This window comes from Fundulus heteroclitus, chromosome 3 (assembly GCF_011125445.2).
Source record: "Fundulus heteroclitus isolate FHET01 chromosome 3, MU-UCD_Fhet_4.1, whole genome shotgun sequence".
In the NCBI taxonomy this organism is placed as follows: domain Eukaryota; kingdom Metazoa; phylum Chordata; class Actinopteri; order Cyprinodontiformes; family Fundulidae; genus Fundulus; species Fundulus heteroclitus.
The window spans coordinates 21,797,614-21,822,185 of record NC_046363.1 but is presented as its reverse complement, the minus strand read 5'-3'; the positions used below and the strand labels follow the sequence as shown (position 1 = coordinate 21,822,185).

At 40.6% G+C, this 24,572-nt stretch overlaps 1 protein-coding gene across 1 annotated transcript; it reads right to left on the bottom strand.

Annotated features, from left to right (window-relative positions):
- Positions 1–62: 62 nt before the first annotated feature.
- Positions 63–24,147, bottom strand: jazf1b (JAZF zinc finger 1b). The gene is made up of 5 exons (XM_021316414.2): positions 23,881–24,147; positions 9,028–9,100; positions 8,163–8,353; positions 5,826–5,995; positions 63–2,406 (listed from the first exon to the last, which is right to left on the bottom strand). The coding sequence occupies exons 1-5, from the start codon at positions 23,993–23,995 to the stop codon at positions 2,230–2,232; spliced, it is 726 nt and encodes a 241-aa protein (XP_021172089.1). The 5' UTR covers positions 23,996–24,147; the 3' UTR covers positions 63–2,229.
- Positions 24,148–24,572: the final 425 nt, after the last annotated feature.

Genomic DNA, 24,572 nt, shown 5'->3' with positions numbered 1-24,572 from the left:
TAATAAAGTTACTTTGACATTGCATCGCGTCGTGGACGATTTAATGAGCAGGAGTCGGGAGGAACAAGTGAGCTTTTATTGGAAAATATACCAAGTTTTCATGGAGCAGCAGAGATACAGTACAACACCACACTTCCGGTCGGTATTTAAACTTTTTTTTTTTCCTCTCTCTCCCCGCATTACAAAAACACAAAAATAAATTCAAACACACTTTAAAGGTGATGATACATTCACTGTACACAATACTGACAGGAAGATGTATTTAATTACTTTTATGTTTTGCAGATCTCTTACTATCTTACTCAGGATGTGCAGATTTTATCTATTGGCACCGAGACGGTTCGGACGTTGCGTCATGCAAACTGAACGACGACTTACATTCTGTCTAGTATGAAAATAGAAGTGTTTAGATACGATAGCATGGTTGCAATGAACACCGACGATGACTGTCGGTAGGACAGTTCAGCAGCATGTTTTAATACTTTCAGAAGCCAGAAGAAGAACCACAAAACGCCTTCCCCGGATGCGGCGGCTCCTTTTGAGACCAAACGGCTTTGGAACGGAGGACGCCAACGTGAAAAAAAATAAATAAAGTGTCCTGGAAATGAAGACCATCTGAGCTTGTTAGCAGAGCAAAGTTCAAAAGCCAGCAGGTTCATTAGTGCACTCTGAAAGCAACTCTAGGCAAAGGTCAGCCCCTCGGTCGCTTACGATTTGCTTTAAGGAACTTGACTTAATGCATTATAGGCAATTGCCAGAGTTATGGATCAATCTAGTCCTTATATCAGATTGTAGGGAAATGCTTTTTTGATTTGTTTCCCTTTAAAAAAAAAAATACTCAAAGGACATTTAGCACAACTTTTCAGGCATTTTCTTGCTGCTGATCAACAAACCAGAAGTCTATTTACCAGTAGGTGTGTTTGAAAAAAAAAAAAAATAATAATGCCAAAAACAAACAATTTAGCTGGCATTTAATAGGTAAATAACCTAGAAGTAGAAAATATCATGGATAAGGTAGCTTGATGTTAAGTCTGTGGGCTTCCCAGAGCAAAAGGCTTTCAGCCCTACTGAGAATTAGTCAACACCAGATCTGGAACCTGACAAATTTAAGTGAACTTGGTGAAATCTGACAGAACAATGATCAAATACAGAGCCAGAACAAAAGTACGTCTGGCAAAAAAGAAAAACATGGATTCTAACCTGTACATATTTAAACCTGCACGTTTCAGAGAATGCAGAATACACTTTATCTTGTGCACCCAATCCTTGTTTTTAAACAATGTTTTTTGGCAAAATCTTACCTGGGGTAGAAAAAAAATAAAAAGGGGGAAAAAAAAGCACCCCGTTCAATAGCAGCCCAAAATGTGTTAAACTATTGCTGATAAAATTGCTTTGTTTTTGCATTTGATTCCTTTAATTATTACTACTACCTACTACCTGGAAGTTTTCAGAAAAAAACAAACATTCTTATGGCACAAAATAGGAGTTGCAAGGGAGGGCTCTGACTATTTGAATCAATGTACAGCCGTGGTGTCATCTCATCTTTCCAAATATTCCTAACCTGGTCAATCAAAAACACTGAAGACATTCAAGACGTACTATTAGGAGGGTTTTGGAGAGGGATACGAGTCAAGGCAACTGCTGTATCGCAGAACGTCACAATACTGAGACCTGATGTCTGTCCAATCACCGAATCTACAAAAGCAGGAAGATTCAGGGGAAAAACACATTATTTTTTGTTTCCTTTTTAGAGGTGTTTTCTATACCGTACTGCAAAGTTAAGGTCATCATAGACACAAGGAACAACTAAAAAAAGTTCCTATGATCCCACTGAACAGCGTCGGCCCATTTACAGCAATCTGGCAAAACTGGAGCTGAAATGCTTGCAGAAAAATCACCTGAGATAATCTATTGGAGTTCCCACAGAGGAGCTGTAAATGTATGCTGTACAAATGCAAAAGTGACTATAGAAAGACCAACTCGTTGTTTTCAGTTAGGTTACATTCACCCCCCACCCACCATTCTTTAGCTTTTTCATATCTGAAATGTGCAAAAATACAAAACGTGAACCACATAAATACGTAGCAATATGAATGGAGATTAAGCAGGAACAAAACATCTGTGCTGCGCAATCAAAACATAACCTAGTGTTTAAAATGAAACGTGGAGCCGCGGCGCTGCTGCTGCTGATGTGAACTTCAGAAAAGTGCTGGTCGTTTGGCTCCGCCTCTACTGCTGCATCTTACAGATGACGTCAGTGGAGACGGGTGAATGGAAGTTGATGGTGTGGTGCCGGAGACCCTGAGACGTCTTGTAACTCTTCCCACAGCGGCACTTGAAAGGTTTGCGCACCCTGATCTGGGTCCGGTGGCCGTTCTTGGCATGGTACTTGATGCCGTTCACATTCTGCGACGAGACGAGACATTTTTTAATTTTCATCAGTTTTAGACTTTATACAAGGCACCCTGTTTTTTAAGGAGCAATCAAAACTGCTGCAGATGAGAAAAATTATTTATTTGCTCTGAATCTTCTCTTCAGAGACCAGTTTTGGAAAGAGGCAGCTGGTATTTGCAATTCTTTTAGACACAAATGCAATAATGAAACGAAACATTAACACTGCTCTAAACTAATTCAGATTTTGTCCCCGTTGCAGCCACAAACGTCAAGGTATTTTATTACAATTTTATTTGACATGGCCACAAAAAGAAATGAGCCATTGTGAAATGTGGAAAGAAAAAGCAGAATCAAAAATGAGACCAAGGTTTCTGAGGTTTGGTTTAACGGAGGAGACCAATAATCTCAGGGGGAGATTTCCGTTTGTCTTATTAGACTTTACCTGCAAGTAGTTGTCATAGAGGCAGTTTGATTTGACTAACACAGCTTATTTTATAGGACGAGTTTATATGTTCATTTTGCCTGAAAGAACAGTAGAGTTGGATATCATCAGCATAGAAATGAAGAAAACTGCCTGATTATCTGGCCTAAGGGGAAAATATATAAAAAGAAAGAATAGGTCCCAGTAGTCAGCCCTGGGGTACCTCACACGACAGACTTTTGGAGTCTGCCATAAAATGGTGTGTTCTTTCAGAGAGGTAGGAGTTCAAACACTCCAGAGTCACACCTGATTTTATTTTATTCATAGAAAACGAATACCCAATTTTAAAAAGCATACGTCCTTCCCTTTCCCCTCAATCTGCCTCCATATTTGTTCACAGTCTTGTCACTTCCCCTATTGACTACTGCAACTTCCTTCTGTTTGGTCTGCTGCAAAGAAACTCCCTTTAAGCTCCAGCTGGTCCAGAACTCAGCTGCTCGAATCATTACAGGTACATCTTTATTTCATCACAAAGACCCAGTTTTACAGCAACTTGACCGGCTACCGGTCAAATTCAGAATTCAATTCAAAATTCCTCGGTTTACATTCGAGGTCATCCACAACCTCGCCCCCTCCTTACTTATCTGACCTCCTTCATGCCGCCACCTCCTCCTCCTCCTCCCGTTCCTTTTCTTCCTGTTCCCAAAGGTCTTCTCCCTAACTCTGGAATTGTCTCCCATCAGACGTCCGCAATATCCACACTCTACACCCATTTAAATCCAGACTCAAAACACACCTCTTCAAGACCCTTTATTCTCTGTGATTTTAACTTTTATTGATGTTTTATTTGTTTAATTGTTGTTTTTAATCTTCATTTGTAAAGTGACATTAGGTTGTTGAAAAGGCGCTTCTGAATAAAATGTATTATTAGAAAAATCTCTGTAAAACATTGTTCACATCCTGTTACAATGTTACAGTTTATGGCTGTAATGTCACAAGATGTGAACAATTTCCTAGAGGTGTGAATACTTTACCCAAGACACGAGCCTTGCCTCTAGGACATCAGTCGATAACTCTGTCATTTGATTGGGTGGGAGATAGCTTAGAGTTTCTGTTAGAAACTTCCAAACAACCTAAAATAAACGCACAAACTAAACGGTTCTGCTGAGCCAGACGTCTAATTATAGGCATTAAAAAAAAAGAGGGGGAAAACAGATATCATCCACACATTTTTGACATGTGAGGTATTGTGTTTCATGTTGCATAATTTCTGGACAAAAACAGTTGGCAGTCAACAGAAGGCTTGTTCTGCTCCTAAACAGATGCCTACCGCTGCCTTCGGCCTCAGTCGGTGCCTATAACTCTGTCATTCACGTCAGCAGAGCAATTTTCTCAAGCTGTGCAGAATTTATCCCAACCACACACACCAGATGTGGGTGGAAAATCCTATAAAACTTCATATCACAGAGAAGGGACTGGATGTATGCCTTTAAGTTCTTGCACTGCCCAACAAAGAACCCATTTTCCACTCTCTCCCTCAACTTAACATATATATATATATATATATATATATATATATATATATATATATATATATATATATATATATATATATATATATATATATATATATATATATATATATATATATATATATATATATCTCTCACTTTAGAAATCTAAAGCAACCAAGCAGGATATCAGAGAGACAATTTTAGACATCTACAAGTCCGGTTGGTTCTTGTTTGGCCGTCAGTACAACGTTCATCTGTTTGAACAACTGATCCAAGTCTAAAGGAAAAGTTGTGATATGCGACAATGGTAGTAAATGTTGCGATAAAGATATAGTTTGTGATAAATAAGAGAAAAAAGTCAAGTGTTAATGTCTTTCTGCTTTAGGATCATAGCAAACATAGACCCCAGATAGTGAGTAGTCTATTCAGCTACTAAATAACAAAAACATCCATCATTTCCATCTCAAACACAAGGTCTTAATGAAGGTTGCATCAGTTCGACTTGCAAGGTTTTGCCAGTGCAAACACTTAGCTTTAGTTTCTAATCAACTCTACCCCGTCTTTACCTTCTCACACTTTTTATGTTGCACTAAACATCAAATACAACCAAACATATGAGGGGCACTAAGAATCTGAATGCTGAATGCCTAAATAATTAGCTAACACTTATTGCACTCCAGGCGGTTCTTTGTGATGTGCATATTGCGATCCCTGATATTGCAATGATGCTAAATTATATTATGCAGCCCTAGTGGGAATGTCATAAGAAAGACATGTCTTGTGTACAAGACACATGCTACAAGTTTGTAAATGTGTCTTCAATAAAGCTTGTATGAAACCTCAATATCGATAGTCCAACAAGCCCTGTTTCAACATGGCCTGAAAGGCCGCTCAGAGCTGAAGAAGCCATTACTCCAAAACCAGCACGACAGTCTAAATTTCCCTAATGTCATAAGAAAGGAACATTAAATGGAAATATTAAAGACATTTCAATAGCTTAGCCACATTAGCCAGGAAGATATAGCTCAGGCACAAATGACCCTCAGTATGTAGCCGAATTAGTGACGAAGCACGTTCATGTCATCGACTGAAACTATGAGGAAAATATCTAGTCAACTCACAAAAGCTAGACAAAGACAAAATGTGAAGTCAATAAGATTCATGATAAATATGATGAAAATTACTGACATGCCTACAAATAAAAACGACTAAAGACTAAAGACTAAAAAAGACTAAAACATTGTAGAAATCTAATTTGATCTAATATTAGTTCAGAACTCCATTCCACTCTAGGATAAATTATTCTTCTGGGTGTGAAGACATGAATTTCCTTTTAAGCCGTACGAGGACCAAAACAGGCATTCCTCTACAATTTCCTATTTTTGCCAATTATTAAGTTGAATATAATGTAGTACGATTTCGTAGACTGAAACTAAAATGACTACAGGTGAGTAAAATGCAGCCTTTCGACCTGATGACCCTCGGATGAAACACACCTTGTATCGTTTCTTACAGCCGGGAACGGGACAGGCGAAAGGCTTCTCGTCTCCTCCGTTCATGCACATGGAGCTCAGGATGGACTCGGAGCTGATGGCGCTCTCTGTGGTCCACGATTCGTCACTGTCAGACGCCTCGAACTCCACGTCCTCGTCGTCATACTCACTACCTGTGAGAAGAAAAACAGACAGAAAAAAAATGCAAAACGCTTAATTCAGACTCCCTTCATCTTAAACCAAGACGCGCCTACCGACTTCCTCGTGGCATTTCAATCTTAGCCCTCGGGCTTTCAGTCGGACAAACGGAGATCTTTCACAGCAGCAGTAAAAGGAAGTGTTCCCATACTCTCCTCTTCCTGAATTGCAATGCCCAATTTTTTAGAAGCACCGAAATCTGCCAGCTGTGGGAAAATAAACTTATTTTGTTTTATGTATGTATTAATTAAAGAGGTTGTGTCATTGAGCATGTGGGAACATCCAGCCCCTCTTTTCTTCAAATATTTGTGGCATGTGCATTCTTCTTAAAATAGCTTGGTGAGAGTGAACAAACGTTAGATTCAAATCTCAGCCAGTCTAATACGCAACAACGTAAATATCTGAACTGTTCCTTTTTTCTTTTAGCTCTGGCTGTTTGTTTGGTGCTGTTGTCCAGCAAGGAGGTGGACCTCCAACTCAGTCAAGTCATTTGAAGCCTCTCAAACGTTTTCTACTACAGTTGTCCAGTAGTTCCGAGTTTGGTTTTTCCATCGTAATCAGTAGCATGGGTAACAAACAACAGCCACAATATGCAAAAGGCATATTTTCCCTCCCCAGGATCGTAGCAAACTGCAGAGTGAGAGTTTTACCACTATTATTAGTTCTGTTAACCGGTTCTCCCATCTGAGCCGTGTATCTCTGCATCTCCTCCAGAGTCACCGTCGGCCTCTTGGGTGTTTCTCTGAACAATGTTCTGCTTGCTCACCTAAACTCTTTATTTTCAGACGATGGATTGATTGAACAGAGCTTGTTGAGATGTTCAAAGTAATGGATATTGTTTTGTTTTTTTGACCTCTCGACAACCTTTCCTGCTGTCCTGGCTGCTGCTCCTTGGTCTTCACGATGGCGTGTGTTCCCTCCGGTTCTCTGACAAACCTCTTCACGTAGCTGCGTTTATGCTGAGACTAAATCATTCTTGTACAGAAAAATGGTGTGCAGTGGGATTTGTAGAGTTTGGTTTGATTCAGTCTTGCACCAAACAGCAGCAGTGGTGGTGGTGGGTGGGCTGCATGGGTGGGCACACCTCACAGTTCCCCTTATTAACATGAGTACTGCCAACGGTCACAAACAGAGACTATGAAAAAGTAACTCTGAATTTATAAATTAGACACATGATTAATTAAAAGCAACGCGTCTATTTCACAGTAGATGAACGCTCACTTTTAACATTCATGCTTGTGTGTGTGAATTTATTTTTTTTAACTGTATATGCTAATTAGAAAATTTAAGAAGCTATATTTCTGGGAAGGTTAGGAAAGTCATCTCTGATTTTAAAACTAGACACGCACCAAGAAACTAACCAGTTGGAAATATGTAATAAAGGAACTCTGATCTGTAACCTATTAGTGCGCGTACTACAGCGAAGCACCAACAGGCAACGCTAAACACAACACTCTTTGGTGTGGGTGCTCATACTGAGCGAAGAAAGCTGGTTAAAGTTAGGAGGATACACACATGGCGTAAGCAGCTAAATAAAAAGGAGCATTTTATTCAGACTCAGAAAATGAGACGGCAAGAGCAAGACTTTTCAGCAGATAACAGGAAGTTTCACCGTTTAATCTTCTTGAGCGTTCAGCCTCAGTCTATCACGGAAAGCCCTGGCTTCGGACAGGTTGGCAGCCTTTTTGGACATCTCAGAGGTAAAGTATGGATCAGCATTCTGTCAGGAATATGCACAGATACCGCTGTCTCTGTAACGCGAGCCAAACTAAATGAGCTAGCAGCTAAGCTAAGATGCTAAAGACAGTTTAAAATGTGAGCTCTATAACTGTGTCGTCACTGTTTTAAAATGGCAAGTTCCTGTTTTACAGTGAGTGCTCTCACGCGGCCGGCATTGCCACCGCTACAGGCGCTGATTAAATAATTAAAAATAACGAATGACCAGGTATGAAGGGTAGAAGAAAAAGTTGAACGCTGCTCTCGTATCTTCTTGGAATTCTTAAAAGAGCAAAGATTTAAAAAAAACAAAAGCAGGCAATTGAGAATCAACCTAAAAATCTGGATCAGAGCTTCTCTACTCAAACCTAACCAAGACGATATCATGTACCTGGTCATCTCACCAGAAACCAGTGAGAAGGTTACCTGTGGGCGTGCTGCTGCGGAAGGAAGAGGAAGGGGTGATCGGCGGCGTGACCGGAGGGGTGAGGCTTCCGCTGGCGTGGCGGGGCAGTGTGGAAACGTTGCCGCGCGACAGACTCCCCGTCAGAGTGAGCTTAGGCTGCACCTTCTTCTTCAGGGCCTCGTGCTCTCGCCTCGCCGCGTCCGTCATGAACCTGGCATCGTGGATCAGAAAACTGCTTAGTGTTTGCTAAAAAGAATAAGAAAAAAAGCTTCATAAAAAGGAAAGGTTCTTCTGACTTTCTTTACTGATTAACTGGATGCCCTACAGTTGTAGGATGCACACCCCTGGCCACATTTCCATAAAAAAAAATGCTTTATAGGAGCAGTAAAGTCTTTGGTAAATTGTTATAATAAGATAGAAGCATTAACACAGACATTTTAAAGGAGCAGTGGAATTAACAAATTAAGAGACAGCCACATGAAGATACGTTTGTAAAAGCAGGGAGACAGTGGGAGACCTCGTCGCACACAGGCGCACTGTGGAAGGCCTATAAAAGCTCTGTTTGAGCGCCGTATCAAAGACAGCTGGGATGATGTCAGAGCAGTAAAAAATAAATAAAAAAATCACAACACCACAGAAATTAATCTAAGCAATCCACCAGATGACAAATGAAACTGTCAGTGTCTCTTAATGAGTCTCACGCGTAATAGAAAACAGTTGCAGCTGATTCAGAGGACTGTCTTGAAATTAATTAGAACAGAAACGGATTATATTAATGTTTAGTTGAGAGTGGAATACATTTAAATTGCTGAGTTAAACCACCTCAAATAGAGTACATAAATTATTTTTTTTTGTCTTTAGAAATTATTAAAAAAAAGTCCTTACCTACTGATGTAGCTAAGAGCAATATATGTCGGCTGCTGCTGCTCCTGCTTCTCCAAAAGACAGGGGTCTGTATCTAAGCAGGTAGAGAAACAGAAATATTGGAACCGGTTGGACAAAATAAACAACAAATAACGTACATATTGACAGAATGATTTAGTCCAACGTAGTCAGATGAAATCTAACATTTAAATATTCGTTTTCCCCTGCTCTTTAGTAACGGTTAACACGGCAACAGTTTCTCCCTGTGAAGTTGATACCTCTCATACAAACCCAAATTCTAATAAAATATCTCATAATAACATAAAAAAACTGTAATTCAAGAAGGTAGAGTTGCATACATCTGCACCACATGCTCTATTGGTAAAAGCAATTCATCCTGGTTGTAGTGTAGTCAGTCAATGCCCCCTCACTATTTCTTTACAGGAAAAACTTTTATCATTTGTTTAGTAACCCACTTAAATTTGATCCATGAACGATTAAGGCTTCCAACTCCAGCTATTAATCACTTTATACCGAAATGTTGTGTTTCGGCCCACACCAGCAGGTAAGGAGGTTCTTCAAGGAGGGTAAGCCACAAAAATGCATTGCAAAAAAAAAAAAAAAAGTAATATACCCAATCATTGGAAAGTTGTGTGGAAGGAAAGACTGCTGTAGAAAAATCAGTGCGAGCAACAAGGAAACCTGCAGCTTTGTGAAAGAGACATCCAAGGAACAGAACTTAGCAGAAATGTTTTTTTTAAACTGTAATTTATGAACTTATGACCTGGTTTCATATTGTCCCATTGAAAAAACACAGACTTTATTAGTTTATCTCTCATTCTATCTGGCAAAATAAATGCATTTGCATTGACATAATCCCCACAAGACTTTTATCTTAAAATGACCAATATTTTGGTACGATAAAAAGTATCCCCTCATAAAGCTGGAAACACTAAAATATTTAGATCCAACATCCTGTAAATGATCTGTATACTTTGCTTATAATACTAAAGTTGTTTATTATGGGCAGAAAGTAGTTCATTCGATAAAGCATTTATTTCATGCTTTAATAATTTAATTTGGTGTACTAAAAAGCAAAAGATGCATAAAAAGGCGAAAGCAAATAAATGTGTCTCTAATATTTTACAATGTTGTATAAAAATGACCTAAAGGAAAAAATTTTGTTTAAAAAAAAAAAAAAAAGAACAAACAAAAACTGTTATCCCTAAACTCTGACAGGCCTACTCTAATAGAGTCAAATTGATGGAATTATTATCTTTTTAAACATTATTTTTCCTTTTATTGGCATGTAAAATGGATAAAGTCAATTATGGCCATGATTTAGATAACACGTAATCTCAGACAATACATAATTTATTCCACCTCTTTAAAAAGACAAACAAAAACCGTTTTCGCCATCGTGCTCAAGCCTGGGAAAAGAGTATTCTTCGTGTTAAATTTTTTTCCAAGAGACTCCATCCGACCACGCAGTCTTTCTCTTGGTTACGTGTAACGAGGTCAGATCAGATCTGAGATTCATCGGTTTGGCCTTGGCTGTGATTCGGGAACTGTCTGCAGTCTTTGAAAAAGAAAGCTGCATTTAAATTCCTGCAGAAAGCATTAGACAGTTTAAAGTGGTCGTGAAATAGTAAAACGTGCCAGAGTTCAGAGCTAAATCTAATCCTCTTTTCTGAGCGACGAACAAGAGATATGGCGCGGAATACTCCCAACGACACGAGGAATGTCTCAGATGTGGTCCATAAATCCAAGCGTGCGTATTTAAGAACAAATAGATTTCTATTTTGGAAAATAAAGACCCTGGCCATTACTGACAATTACAATACATTTGGATCAGATCTATAAAAATAAATAAAAAAAAGAAGTAAAATTTCCAGCAAAACAGAAATATTTTAAATTGATATGAATTTAAATTTCATCACATTAGGCATAAAATGTTTTCTGTAATGCAGATAAATCAATAAAGGGATAGCAGGTGAATGTCTGGGTCTAAAGCTGTCTCAGAAGTTGTATCTGGGCATGGCGTTACATCCCAGTAGGGCATGTAATAGTTGAGGTGCGTTTTCAACGCACTAGGAAGTTCGAGCCCCCAATCGAAAAAACAAGGACAGCCCCTGAAGTCGGAAATCCGAGTGAGAAAATTGGAGCTTGCCGAGGAACCCCGGGGCATCCAATATGGCTGTGTGCCCATAGATTGTAGCCAAAGTTGCCACATCAAATTCCAAAAAAAGTAAAAAACAAAGCAACTGGACTTGTTTTCCGTAGTTGAAGACGTTTCGCTTCCTCTCCAGGAAGCTTTCTCAATTCAAAAAGTCTCGAGTAATGTGGAGTAACAAGCTTTAATACTACCAATGTGAAGTTTTGGTACTCCACATTACTCCAGACTTTATGAATTGAGAAAGCTTCCTGGAGAGGAAGCGAAACGTCTTTAACTACGGAAAACAAGTCCAGTTGCATTGTTTTTTACTTTTTTTTGGAATGACCATGACCTGGATGACTGAGAATCTTCACCAGCATATGCCACAACAAACCATCAATGAACGGTTTAGATTGATCGATAAAGTGAACATAGAAAGCTACAACATAACAGTTTTGAGAACGTAGGGAGTAGAAAGTACAGACATTTGTGTTCAAAGGCAGAGAGTGAATGTAAAATGACAGCAGAAAAATAAATTGGACAGTAAAGTACAGATACCTGAATGAGGCATCTGTGAAGTAATTTTACTTTGTTACTTCCCACCTCTGCTCACAAACTCAAAGACAACGCAGAACCAAACGCGTGACCAAACGCCGCACAGTCTGTGTTTTCGCCGTCTCAGCTTCACACATTCAACTTGCTCTGTGGTGCTAAAATGTTCGACGCTGAACAATAGCCAATCTCCACACCCTGGGGTGAAGCGTGCCCGACTTCAAAAACACTCTCCCCACTGTTGTGGGAGAAGAAAGGCAACCCATAAAACAACGGTTCGTACCACTTCGCCAGCTGAGGCTCTCTGACGCGGGGAAAGGGCGGCTGAACCGCCGTGGGGTTGGAACTAGCGCTCGGTGCTCTCCAGCATCAGGAACTATTCATTGGGCCATTGATTTTTAACTCTTACAAGCTTCATTTAAGACAAAGTGATTGTTCTTAATACGAACAGAGTTTTCTCTCGGCGCAATGAAAATTGCAACGGGAGAAAAAACACATAGAACACGTAATTAGAGATCTCGTTTAAAAAAGGTGTTTAGCTGTAATAAAAATCACTCTTTTCTGGCAGAATCGCTTTGATTCTGCCATATTGGAAGTTTTTAAAATACGGCTATAAGGCTATACTACATAATCCCTCCAGTGAGGCATTCAGTGGTGGACCTGTTGGAGTGTTTTAGATCATTTTCCTGCCGCATAACCCCAGCGTGCTTGAGCTTTGTGTCATGAAGTAATTGATGGACGTTCTTCTCCTTCAGGATCTTCTGCTCGAGGGTCACCCAGATCCTGAAGCAGCAAAGATCCCAGACTGCTAAAAAATACCGCAACACTGTTTGACTAGACTTAAAGCAAATATTCAATGACACTCAGTATAATGCACTTTTATAAAATGCTGTTCTTTTTACACCAAGATTTAAAAAAGGGATTCACAACTTCCAAAGAGTTCCAGTCATGTCTTGCCAGTCCACAGAATATCATCCCATAGGTGTTGGGGATCATAAAGAGTTTTTTTTGTTTTTTCCATGGAAATGTGAGACGGACATTTGCAAATCCTTTTAGGTCAGCCGTGGTTTCCGCCTTGAACCTCACCCATGGATCCCCCTGTTGCCCAGTCTCTGTTTCATTGTTGAATCACGGACACTGACCCTAAGTAAAGGCCTCTGAGGCCTAATTCAAATCTACTTGGTTCTTTTGTAACCTGCTCGATGAGTCGTCAATGGGAAGGTCCACCATTGTTCCTTGTTTCGACCATTCACTGTGGTTTGCCTGAGTCCCAAAGCCTTAGAAAAGGTTTGCTAAACGTTTTGAGACTAATAGATGTCAAGGACTTGCATTTCTTTCATTTGGGGCCCAGTTTATGTTGCCTATAGGCCCGTTTACACTACACCTAAAAACCAAGCCATGCCGAGACCAGTCCAAGCTTGGATCAGTTAACCGGGATAAAAACGGCCGTTTACACACAAGAGTTATCTCGGTTCCTTGGTTGCTCCTCGCCTCCTAGTGGTGATCTGCGGTACTACCGCTCTCTGGAACTGAAGGCGGGACCGAGCAAATCAAAATGGCAGCCCCCGTAACATTCAGGATGTTATGGTTAGACATAGAGTCGGCTTTTGGGACGTGGATAAGACAAACAAACGTCTAATAAGGATTTACAGACGCAGGAAACAACAACAGACACTGAGGTTCATCACACTGCTAAGCAGAATCATCTCTGGAAACCGTGTGGCACGGTAAGGAAGCTAGTATTATTACGAATGTCTGAAATTTGTCTGGATGGAGTGTGAATCGGGGCGTGCAACCAGACACGCCGGAAAACCCGCGGACAGTCATCTGACTGTAAGGGGATGACACGGTCTGCTCATGCGCTCTTCGTTCTCAGGTAACCGGGATAAAAAAAAACAGCCCAAGACCTCCCCAGGAACTGGTCCGCAGTTAGCGCGGTCCGGTTATGTTTAGCGCGGTCCGGTTCAGTCTGCAGACCGTTTACACACAAGAGTTATCTCGGTTAAAAAGTGTAGTGTAAACGGGCCTTATTTAAGTGATTCCTTCATTACATATGTAAAGCGGTCATCAGGCCTGGGTGTAGCTACTGAGCCTTTCCGTCTTGCTGTCTGTTTAATACCAAGGTACAAGTATGAGAGGCCAGAATTTAAGCTTTGTTAGTACTGGTGTTGAATAACTTTCGGATTTTGGTTGCAGTCTCTTGACACTAAGCAGATTTCAAACCTACGACTACAGATGGTCCTCTAAAGGCCATGTGCAAGCGTTTCATTAACAGTGGATTTATCCCCGGTGTGAAGGACAGCACATTTTACTCTGCTCTGCAGCTATGTCATGAAAAACAAAGAGTTGGAGACACGCATTCATTATGATACCAGTCCCGTGCCAAAAGCCAGAGGCAGCCCTGAGACTGCTTCAGAGCTGTGCAGTAATGGCATGCGTGTGTGCGAGAGTGCACAAGAAATCCCTCCAAAAAATCCCTAATGAGTCTCAAGCTGTGGACTGGCGGCCGGCTCAAAACAGCAGTGGATCGGCCTGTTCCCACACGCTGTAAATCACAGAAGCCTCAGGTGGGGACTGCAGAGGAGGCCTGCAGGGACCACATCCCCCCACAGCCTCTGGGATTCTTTCGGGGCCACCATGAGTCAAGGACCAATGAGGAAGGTGCCTCAAGTGGAGATGAGAACCCCTCTAATCAAACTACACAGGTGGTCCGCCATGGTGGGCAACTATTAGAAGGCTTCTGGGAAACAAAGAGGTTTTATTCACAACATCCATGAGTGAAAAAAAAAAACTCCCCCTTGTAAGTCACAGTGTGATCTCTAGTCACGTCTACACAGACTTGGTGATGTTTTAAGGTGTTGGCAAATATTTTAATCGAAAATAGATTTTTTTGTTTTTTTAACCAACATTTATTTGCGCTACAGATGGGCCTGTTGCACTTAGTCATGTAATTGGGCTAAATGAGGAGATATTCACCGTTGTTCCTACCCATCGTATACCCCAATTGTTCCTATTTTAGCCAAGTTTGGATGGATAATTGTTTTGCTCCACTTCCACGACGTCTTCTCGGTCTTAGTGTCTTCTGTTCTGCCATACTGTCCCATCAGCAATTATTGTCATCTCGAGTAAAGCTGTATGTCAAAGCTTTGAAATGGATGGCTGTCATGGAGACTGTGACCCTAAGATGCTACTCTTTACAGCCGGTCTCCAATAGGGAGGTAAAACCTGTTTTTCCTTCTTCCTGTCTGCTCATTGTGTGTGGTGTCAAGGTTAACTTAAATTATCACCCATCCATGTTTGTCGCAGTTATTTTTACCATTTTATTTATTGCTTTGGTTGTAGATGTGACTACGTTAAGTGAAATCGCCCCCCCCCCCGTCATGTCCCATTTATATTGTTGACAAACAGGAAGTCTCGGGTTACTAATCAAAAGCTACACAACACTCAGAATAGCTTAAAGGTGCACAGCAACGTTATTTGACTGTTTTTTATTTATACGTCAGTAGCTCACTCTTTTTGCATACAAAGTTTTTATGAAAGATGATCACATCCTGCTGCCGTATTAGTTATTTTGGTGTTTTATGCTCTGTTTTTCTCCAGTTTGTTAGTAAATAAAGCATTTTATGTTCATTTTTAATAGAGGAAGTATGACACCGTGCATGCACAGCAGGGGATAAAACAAGGAAGTGGCTAACAGCTATTAGCATCTCCCAGCAAAACAATGAAATGGAAGATCCAGTGGAGAAAAAAAAAATCCAAGAGGGAAAAGACTTGAATGCCGCTGGGAATACAGTATGCTCATTAATCTTCACTGAAGGAGACGCTAAACCTGCCGATCGCTCAGATGTGACAGCAGAGTTGATTGACGTGAGGAAATGTTCTGATATGAGGCTCTTAAAGTTGCTGTGGATCGGTGTATTTAAATTAACAATGGTTGGTCTTTGATCACACCAAGCTGCCGCTTTCCTACAAGTGATTTTGGAAACAAACCAGCATTATGATATTTCTGTGATACCGTCGTTAGATGACGGCACCTCTGTTTATATCTGCTCACTGCGCCCGGCGCTGGATTCTTTTCTAGCCTCAAAAAAAGACCATCAAGATGGAGGCTTGGTGTATATAGCTTTAATTTATCATGATCAAACGGTTTTTAGTCTTTTTTTTAATAAGCATATAACATGGCTATATACCTTTATATATGACAAGTATAAATCATAGAAAAATTGTTTCCCTCTTTTACTCTAAAGATATGGCTACGGATGAAAATAAGAGTGGTGTTGGTTTTGAAAAAAAATGATTTTGTCAAAGTGGATCAAAATAAAATACTGGACAAATGCAGTCATATTAATGGGAGTTTTCATTTGTTTTCAATGTGAGTCTGTATGTCATGCTGAGATTTCAGTATTTTCCCCAAAATGTTATCCTTAAAATCTTTTAATTTGCTGAAGAACTGATTAAATCTGTTTTTATCTGTGTGTGTGTGTGTGTGTATAAGTGAGAGAGAGACGCACAGTTCCCCCTCTCATTTCCACCAGCATCTGGCGGCTCCACCCCGATGGTTGAAATGCACGGTGGGGCAGAGCCGCGCGGCGAGCATTATGGTGACATGTTTATGGCGACTGTGAGCAGCAGGGAACATTACCAGGAGTGGTGGCACAGGTAATTCATTACAATGTGACCACTGAGGAGGAAATGAAACAGAGACAAGCTCCATGTGAAAGCTGCTTTTCTGTGGGTTGCTGAGAAAACACGGGGCGGGCAGAGTGATTCATTAGAAGTATGTGGAGCACACACAGCAACTCGTACAACTCGTGCAAACATGCAGAAGCCCTCACTGTTGGATCTGCTGGAAGTGTTTTAGCAACAACAGAGAAATAAAAAAGGTGCTTTCTTGCCGTCTATAGATTTCTAAAATTTTCAACTTATAAACCCGAGATAGCTAACATTTGGAAAGTCTTATGAATCCGACAGCTGGTTCACAAGAATGAGAAGAAAAATATTAAAAAGGACCCAATAATTAGAAATCATGTTGAAACATCACTTCCAATTTATCGCAATAAAACTCTTCAAACTAATGGCAATGTTACAAAGCTTTACACTTTTTGTGACAAAAGGCATTTTTTATTTATTTTTTTTAAATCAAACCAAACTGCCTTTTTTGGAAACCAAAAAGTACAGTTTGGCCCTATAAGCAAAAGCGATATGTGAAAACATGTAGATTAGTAAACAGGTAGTAAGCGTTTGGCAATGAATCCATGCAGCTGTGGTGAAGCACATCAGCAACAACAGGTTCTGCAGAACAGTAAAGCATATGGGAAAGAAACCGGTCGCAGAAATAAGATCACACTGAATTTGTAAGCTGCTCTTCTTTGGGCCGTGGCTCTCCCCCCCCCCCCCGCAGAGAGAACACAGTGGGGGATTGGGAAATGTAATTAGCCCCACCAGGTGCACAGATCGGGGAACTAGTTACCGTTCAGCAAATTTATTACTTCCGCACTTTTTTTTTTGAATGATGACTGCTAGTTTAGCAAAAAAAAAAAAAAAAAAGCTTCCAGCATGGGCTGGCAACAAGCAGTCTTGTTGTGTTAGCAGGCTTATTACCCACTTCAAGCCTCCAATGTTCCCGACCCCAGCTGCGTGTTAAAACAACACCGATACAATGTCCTTCTGGTCTGAAGCCCACTGAACACAGGCGGAGTTATACTGAGGACTAACCGGGCTGAATGTTTAGCTCGGTCTTTAAGTTTTTGCTCTGTTGTTGCTGGTGTTAATGCTGGGCTTCATTAGCAGCAACACTATTAAGAGTTTGAAAATGATACGTGTTCAATAAAGTGAAATGTATGTTCTGATGAGGCTCGTTTAGTAACTTCAAGCAGGTATTAAACGTACTCTTCACCAAACAAAAAGGCCCCATGTTTAGGAAGAAGACCTTTTGTTTTGGGTTTTACCAATCAAAACTTAATTTTGTTTGTGGGGGTTAGAAATTTAATAATGATGTTGCTCATTGTTACTGAACATTATTCAGACCTGTAGGTTTTTTTTTTTTTTTTGTTTCTTTTTTGCAAACTTGTTGTGCTTTGTGTCATTTATTGTGCTTGTTCTATGTTTTTAACCACCATGTGCATATTTTGACATAGGTGGACAGTAAAGATGATGATGATGATGATGATGATGATGATGATGATGATGATGATTATTATTATTATTATTATTATTATTATTATTATTATTACCATGTTTCTGGATAAATATTGTTTTTGTCTGATGTTACAAAAGTCATGTTTCCATTAGCTGTAAGCGGATAATCCGTGAAGCCTTGAAAACATCAGCCTCTTTTAAATTAATCTATTTAATGTGAACACATTATATTCTCTTAATGAATTAAATTACTGAGATAAATTAACTTTTCAAAAATCTAATCTATTGAATCTGTCTGTGACAATTATTGGACAGAGGGTTTGACAAATAATACCAGCATTATAATCTTTAACAGTGCATACAGAAAAAGGATCTCCCAATAAACAGACAAGCAGCGCCCCCTGTTGTTCACAGGCCCAGCCAGCAGTCTGGCCACGGAGCCTATGCAGAAGAATGTGTGCTTATTATCAGGCGCCTAATTACAATGGGAGAATGCAGCAGGCCACCAGATGAGGAGGAAGACATGCCAAATCAAGCACCCCCTCTGTAATTATGCTTCACAGGCACTTGGCACAATGCGCAAGATTTCGCACTTCTCAGAGCGCATGCAGGCCTGCAGACAGGGGAGAGGGTTGAGGTGTGGGGGGGCAAAGTTTTTTCCACTTTGAGCCAACTAATTGCTTCATTATTCCCTAACAAGTAATTTGAAAGCCATGCTTTTTTTTTTTTTTAACTAAAGCTAACACCTCTGACACATGCACACGCAGCACCAGTCCCAGAGTCGAGGATATTAAAGCCAGTCAAGCAACAAACAAGAACAATAGAGGCAGCTGAGCCCTGTCACCTTCAATAATAAGGGTCTGAAATATTGGATCAGGGGAGCAGAGAGTCGTGCTGTTGGGTAAAGGGAGCTGCATTTTTGGCATATTTACAAGCAATATGTAAATGCTGACAATATGACGGCACCAATGGATACGGTCTGACCCGAAGATGCACATCCTCCGATTCTTACTTAGATGACCTGTTTTCAATTTAAAAAATACTAAATCTTTTAAAAAGAATGGAAATCAGAGGACAAGTTCTTTCCATCCCAAAGTATTGACTTCAGTTTTCAGATTTATTTATTTACCCAGCTACCAATAGGGATGCACCCATCAGGCTTTAACCTGGCTGGTTTCCATTTGTGCGAATTTTAGAGACGGAGGAAGGTGGAAGGTGCGAGCTTTTAAAATAAATCCAGATCGTTCAGTTTTTGACCTGCCAAACACCGGTCAGAGCCGATCAGTCCGTTTCCTTTCATACTTATTCAAGTCTGCAGGATACAACAAAAGCGTTCAACGCAATTTAAGGATGTTTACAAGCTGGGACAACCGCTGCAAAATCGAGCAAACAAACAAATGGACGGATGGATGGGAGACATAATATGGAGGAATCACAGAGGCTTTAACAACCTGATCCAAAACTGAAAAATTAGCTATGGGTCTCTGTAACAGAGAGATCTGGAGATTTTACCCTCCTCCTCATAGTTGTAACTGTGCTGTTTGTAGTGGCAAAAATAAACTCAGATCCTCATGCAACCACCTTCGTCCTAGTTCTGGTTAATTGAAACTTTAAATTACAGCGTGAGCGTAAAGATCGGCACATTTTATGCACTGTTGTGTTTTTTCTTGAATACTTCTTTTGGAAAAAAAAAGAAAAAAAAAAAAAAGTACACGTTTGCTTCGTGTCCCTGTTCTCTTGTCTTTCCCGTGTTGAAGAATGGCAATGAGAATTAACTTCTTGTGTTACATTGTGTATATACCCCAGGGAAACATGGAGTCACTAAATTAAAAAAAAGCCATGCAATGTTTATCTTATAAGAAATGCTAAGGTTACCAACAACCATGTAAGTGCTGATTTTGTAACAAAAACTATTTTTTAAAGTATGGAAAGGTTTTACAGCCCCCCGAATTAATTCCACTTAAGGCGCCATACAACCTTGGGCCGGCCCTGGATAGACTGGAAAGCAAGTGATGTCAAGAGCGACTAACGAAGGCGAATGGAAAGATGAGCAAGTTCACTCAAAGCATAACGTTGTAAAATACTCTTGAAAGAAGAAGAAAATGCCAAAATGGCTCAGAAGAACCCAAAAGTATTTAAACAATTTCTTATATTTAAGCTGATATTAGCTCTCTTTACTGTATTGCAGCAATGTTGTTGAGCTACTTTTATACTCCTGACCTAAACTATGAGAGTTTAAAGGGTAACTCAACCCTAAATATATATTTTTTGCTAATAAACTGTATACATGGATGTCTTATAGTGCTGTCTACATGTCCCGGTCATAGTTTTGACAATTTACTGCACATTTGTTGTCAGGTTAGTGATTTATTAGCTTAGCATTCGTTAGCTTATTTAGCATTTATATAGCCTTTTCTAGTAGCCCAGACCACGCCAAGCCCTTATCACCGCTCGTCCTCTGCTACACCAGGCAGGACCCCCTTTAGGTGCATTTTTAAATATTAGCAAACACTGACCATAAACTAAAGTAAAAATGTGCTGCAGAAGGGAAGTAGTTTTGAAAGCAACAGAAGCTGAAAGGAATAGATTATCGCCACTTATTCATGGAAGCATATCTCACTAAACTTTATCTGACTCCTACTCAGCTCAAAACAACACGCATCAGAGAGCATGCTGTTTTTGCCGATGTGTTTATAGATTGACATGTTAGTTTTCACGCCTTTAACAAACTCAAATAAGGAAATTCCTCTTTCAGCTTCTAATCTGTCGGAGCAGATCGAGGGGAAATTGACTGGTTTGAATTAAAATATGCGCCAAGTGATTTGTGCATCACCCGTTTTCTTTGAAAAAGAGCACAAAACTGTATGCGAATGAAGTTTGACTTTAAAGCTATAGTTGGTAATCCTGTTCAGAAACACTTTATTATACTGGGTAAAATCGTCCTTCCATCATGAAAGTAGTGAACACATTAATTATTTAGAATATGGAGGTAAAAAAAGAAGATCTCTGTGTGAGTTGCAGGCCTGTAAAAACTCTGACCAATCACAGCTCTTCGCACCAAAGGGCAGGGATTTGTCTTACTTTTGTTCCTGCTCTCACTCACCTCTGTCCCTCAAGTTCTGGGGGAATCGCTTTATCTCTTGATTGTCCCACATGCCAGTCATTCTGACACGCTCACATAATGGCAGTGTGCGTCCACGATCCTTGATAGTTTCCGCTTGCTGGCTGCACATGCACCCTTCTTGTGTTTATGTATCCAGTTAGCTTAGCGGTTAGCTTCTGTGTTAGCCATTCATTGTAGCTCAGCTGCTCTCGCCGTAGACTTTGAACATGGCTGAGAGTCGAAAGAAGTAAACTGCGTTCAAGTTTACGAGAAGAAGAGAAAGGCCTCAGTAGAAAGAAACAAGACAAGAGGGGATTTGGGAGATTTTTTTTCTTCATGGGATCCCCATGAAGAGCGGAAGAGCAAGGCAAGACGGTCTTGCGCATGCGCAGTTATTCAAAAAGGGGACTTGGGGAAACTTCTGGAAAAAAAATTGCCGACCTCAGCTTTAATATTAATGGCTTGATAACATTTTTGCCATTTAAGGTTCACAGCTAGTTAAAAATCTATATTGTTGTTAATATTATATAGTTAAAAAAGTGTGGCAATGTAGAAACATTCTACTTGTTAGAAATCATTGTTATATCATTGTTATATATAACAATATATATATAAAATATACATAAATATAAAAATATATATACACATTTTAAAAGGAGTTCTGGGTAATCTTCAGAACAATCGCTTTAATGCATTAAAGCAGTAAACAACAAAAGTTACTTTTTTTTTTTACCCATTTCCCTGGGTTAAACTCATATTTTGTTTTGCCCAAAGTTTCACAAACCACTAGCAAAGTAGTTTCATGTCATAGACTAAGCATGGGCTGGGGACCTGTCTGAAGGTATACCAAGGTTTTTACAGTTATGCTTTCAAAGCCGCTAAGATTTCTGCCATACCGTTCTAATGATTGAAAGCATTTTAGACGAGATGCCGAAGAGCTGGAAAACTGCTGTATGGAGCATCGAGTAACAGAACACTTAACCATCCCCCACCTGTTGCTGTACACTGCCAATCAGCTGGCTGAAAGAAGACTACAGTTCCCCCCCGTTTACAGCAAAGACAAATCTGACTGCTTGGAAACATTTCCGGCTGTGAAAAACAAGCACCAACACTAGTGTTGAAATCAAAGGAACACCACACATCGCTCTTATTAAAGCAACACGGTTTTAAAACTGTAGTCAACAAGTTATGAGCAGCGCCTCTGCTAAGCAGCCGCTTTCAGCCTGGCTAGTAGGGCAGACAGTGTTTATTTATCCATACCTACATCTATGTATCAAAATCAAAATAACAATGAATAAAAAAAAAGACGCCTAGATTAGGTTTAGAACTGTAATAGTCAATATTGTAGCAGCATATTGTTCCTTTCCTGTTTTACATAAAATTTATTTGATCTTGTTGTACAATTTCTGTGTAAATGAAGAGAAACCGGGGTATTTTTAGAAAGTTAATCAGAGAGTCTCATAATTTGGTACTTTAATCAACATCGCCATGCAGCATATAACTACTAAACACAATTTTACAAATAACATGAAATATTATTTAATAATAGTATTTATTATTAATTATTATAATTTTTACTTCTAAAACTTAGCTAAAGGATATAATACATGCAAAATAACCTTACATATTTGCCATAAAACGTTTGGGGTGAGATTGAGTGAATAAAAAGCAACAACAACAAAAACAGGAAGAACAATATAATGATTAGTCTTTACAATGACAGGCTAATAAAATGCAAATCATTGATAAGTTAATCTAAACTACTTTTTTTTATTAATAGTTTTGTGGTAACCTGGTGGTTAGAGCAGGGTGCCTGCGTCCAGGGAAGGCTGAAAGTTCCCCGGTTCGAATCCCACAGACAGCCGCTCCGGGTCCTAGAGCGAGACCCTTGGCCCCATTATGCTCCCCGGGCGCCGCACAGTGGCAGCCCACTGCTCCCTGAGGGATGCAGGGGACACATTTCATTGGAACGTACAGAAAGCGTAGCCTCGTGAGACCATCCTGATCTCGCGAGCTTTCAAGGTTTCACTCGCAGATCAGTCTGGCTACTCTCCGTTAAAGAAAATTTGGAGCCGTTCACCAAACGAACGTCCAATCAGCGTTGGCTTTGAGGCGGGTTGAGGTGTGACGCAACGGGAAGCGCGACAGTTCAGTCTAAAGAACATGGCGGCTTCAGCCGATGAAACTAGCGTTAGCGTGGCTATCGAGCAAGTTTTATCGGAATTACAGAGTATTTCTCTGCTGAGCTAACGAGCCTTTACCTGCAGCAGCAAGAGTAGCTTGGCTTGTGGTTGTGTTTTCGTCGTCGCTCGTAACAGAGCGACGACGAATCTGATTGGTTCATTTGGCCCGTCTATCACCAACATAGGCCAATCAGCTAACCAGTATTTTCGCCCCTTCCCAAAATTACTTCAACGGAAGGTTTCCAGATGGATATGCGGAGCAAATCCATCTGGCGGAGTCAGGTAACAGAAAGCGGCGATGACAAATAAAGCTGGTTAAGTTCCCCTCCTCCCTCCTTCCTGGGTGGAAGTTTGTAAAGTGACAGCCAAAGTAGCACCAGCAGCAGCACACCTGCTAATTATTCAGAGCCACCTGATGAATCAAGCTTCTAAGCGGCGCTTTGATGTCTGCGCGCGGGGCCTTTCCTTGTTTAAGACGACGCGCGAGCGAGTTGCCCACGCTCAACCAAACTGTCCCCGGTTTCTGTTATTAGTCCCATTCCGTCGGTATACATAGAGCTACACATAGAGCCACGCCGTTTATTTTTTAAGAACCAAACAGGAACCAGCGGAACATCAACAGCCACCACACCTAGCAACCGCGTTGCTAGGACGCAGGAAGTAACTAGTTAGCAATAGCCTCTAGTAGCCACGTCTGCTAGCTGCGGCCGTGGCGGGGGCGCTCGGAGCTGTGTGGCTCTTACCGATGTGGTTCTCCTCGATGTGCACGATGAGCTCGGGGAGGGAGTCAAAGTGAAGCCCGCAGCCGGCGAACCTGCACGCGTTGGAGAAGAAGGAGACAGCCGCGATGCCTGTCATGGTCGCCGTGACATTTGGAGCGGAGGCAGCGGGAGTAGGAGCGGGGGGGGACAAAAAAAGCAGCGGTAAGAACAGCTGGAGCGGAGCTTTCGACTCCTCCGAGCTGCGTCAGACCGGCAGGAGACAGCACCGGATGTGAGGCTGCTAGACCTTCATTTGAAAAGCACAACAGCTGCGGGGAGCCGGATGTGGTAGACAGCGTACGTTTACAGAAATTAGCTTGACGCGTTAGTAGAGGCAAAACCCTTTCCCCCCTATGCATTTTCTTACAGTATTTCGTTTTCTTAACTTCAAATAATAGTTAAAAGAGTTGCATTGTTACATTTTCGTAACTCCACTTGGCCTTTAAAATGTCTCCACTAATCAGCAAATGGTTATTCGTTTATTTATCGAGCGAACCTTAGTTCACATTAATTAACAGTAAAATGCCTGAATATGACGAGGCTGAAGTTGGCTTCCGGTTTGAGAACAAACGGCTAAAGGGCAATGAATGCTCCCTCGTTTATCAGCAGCTAGCTATCTGTTCTAGTTTAAAAACTACAGTGCTTAAACTCATCAAACCTGGATTAGATTACCC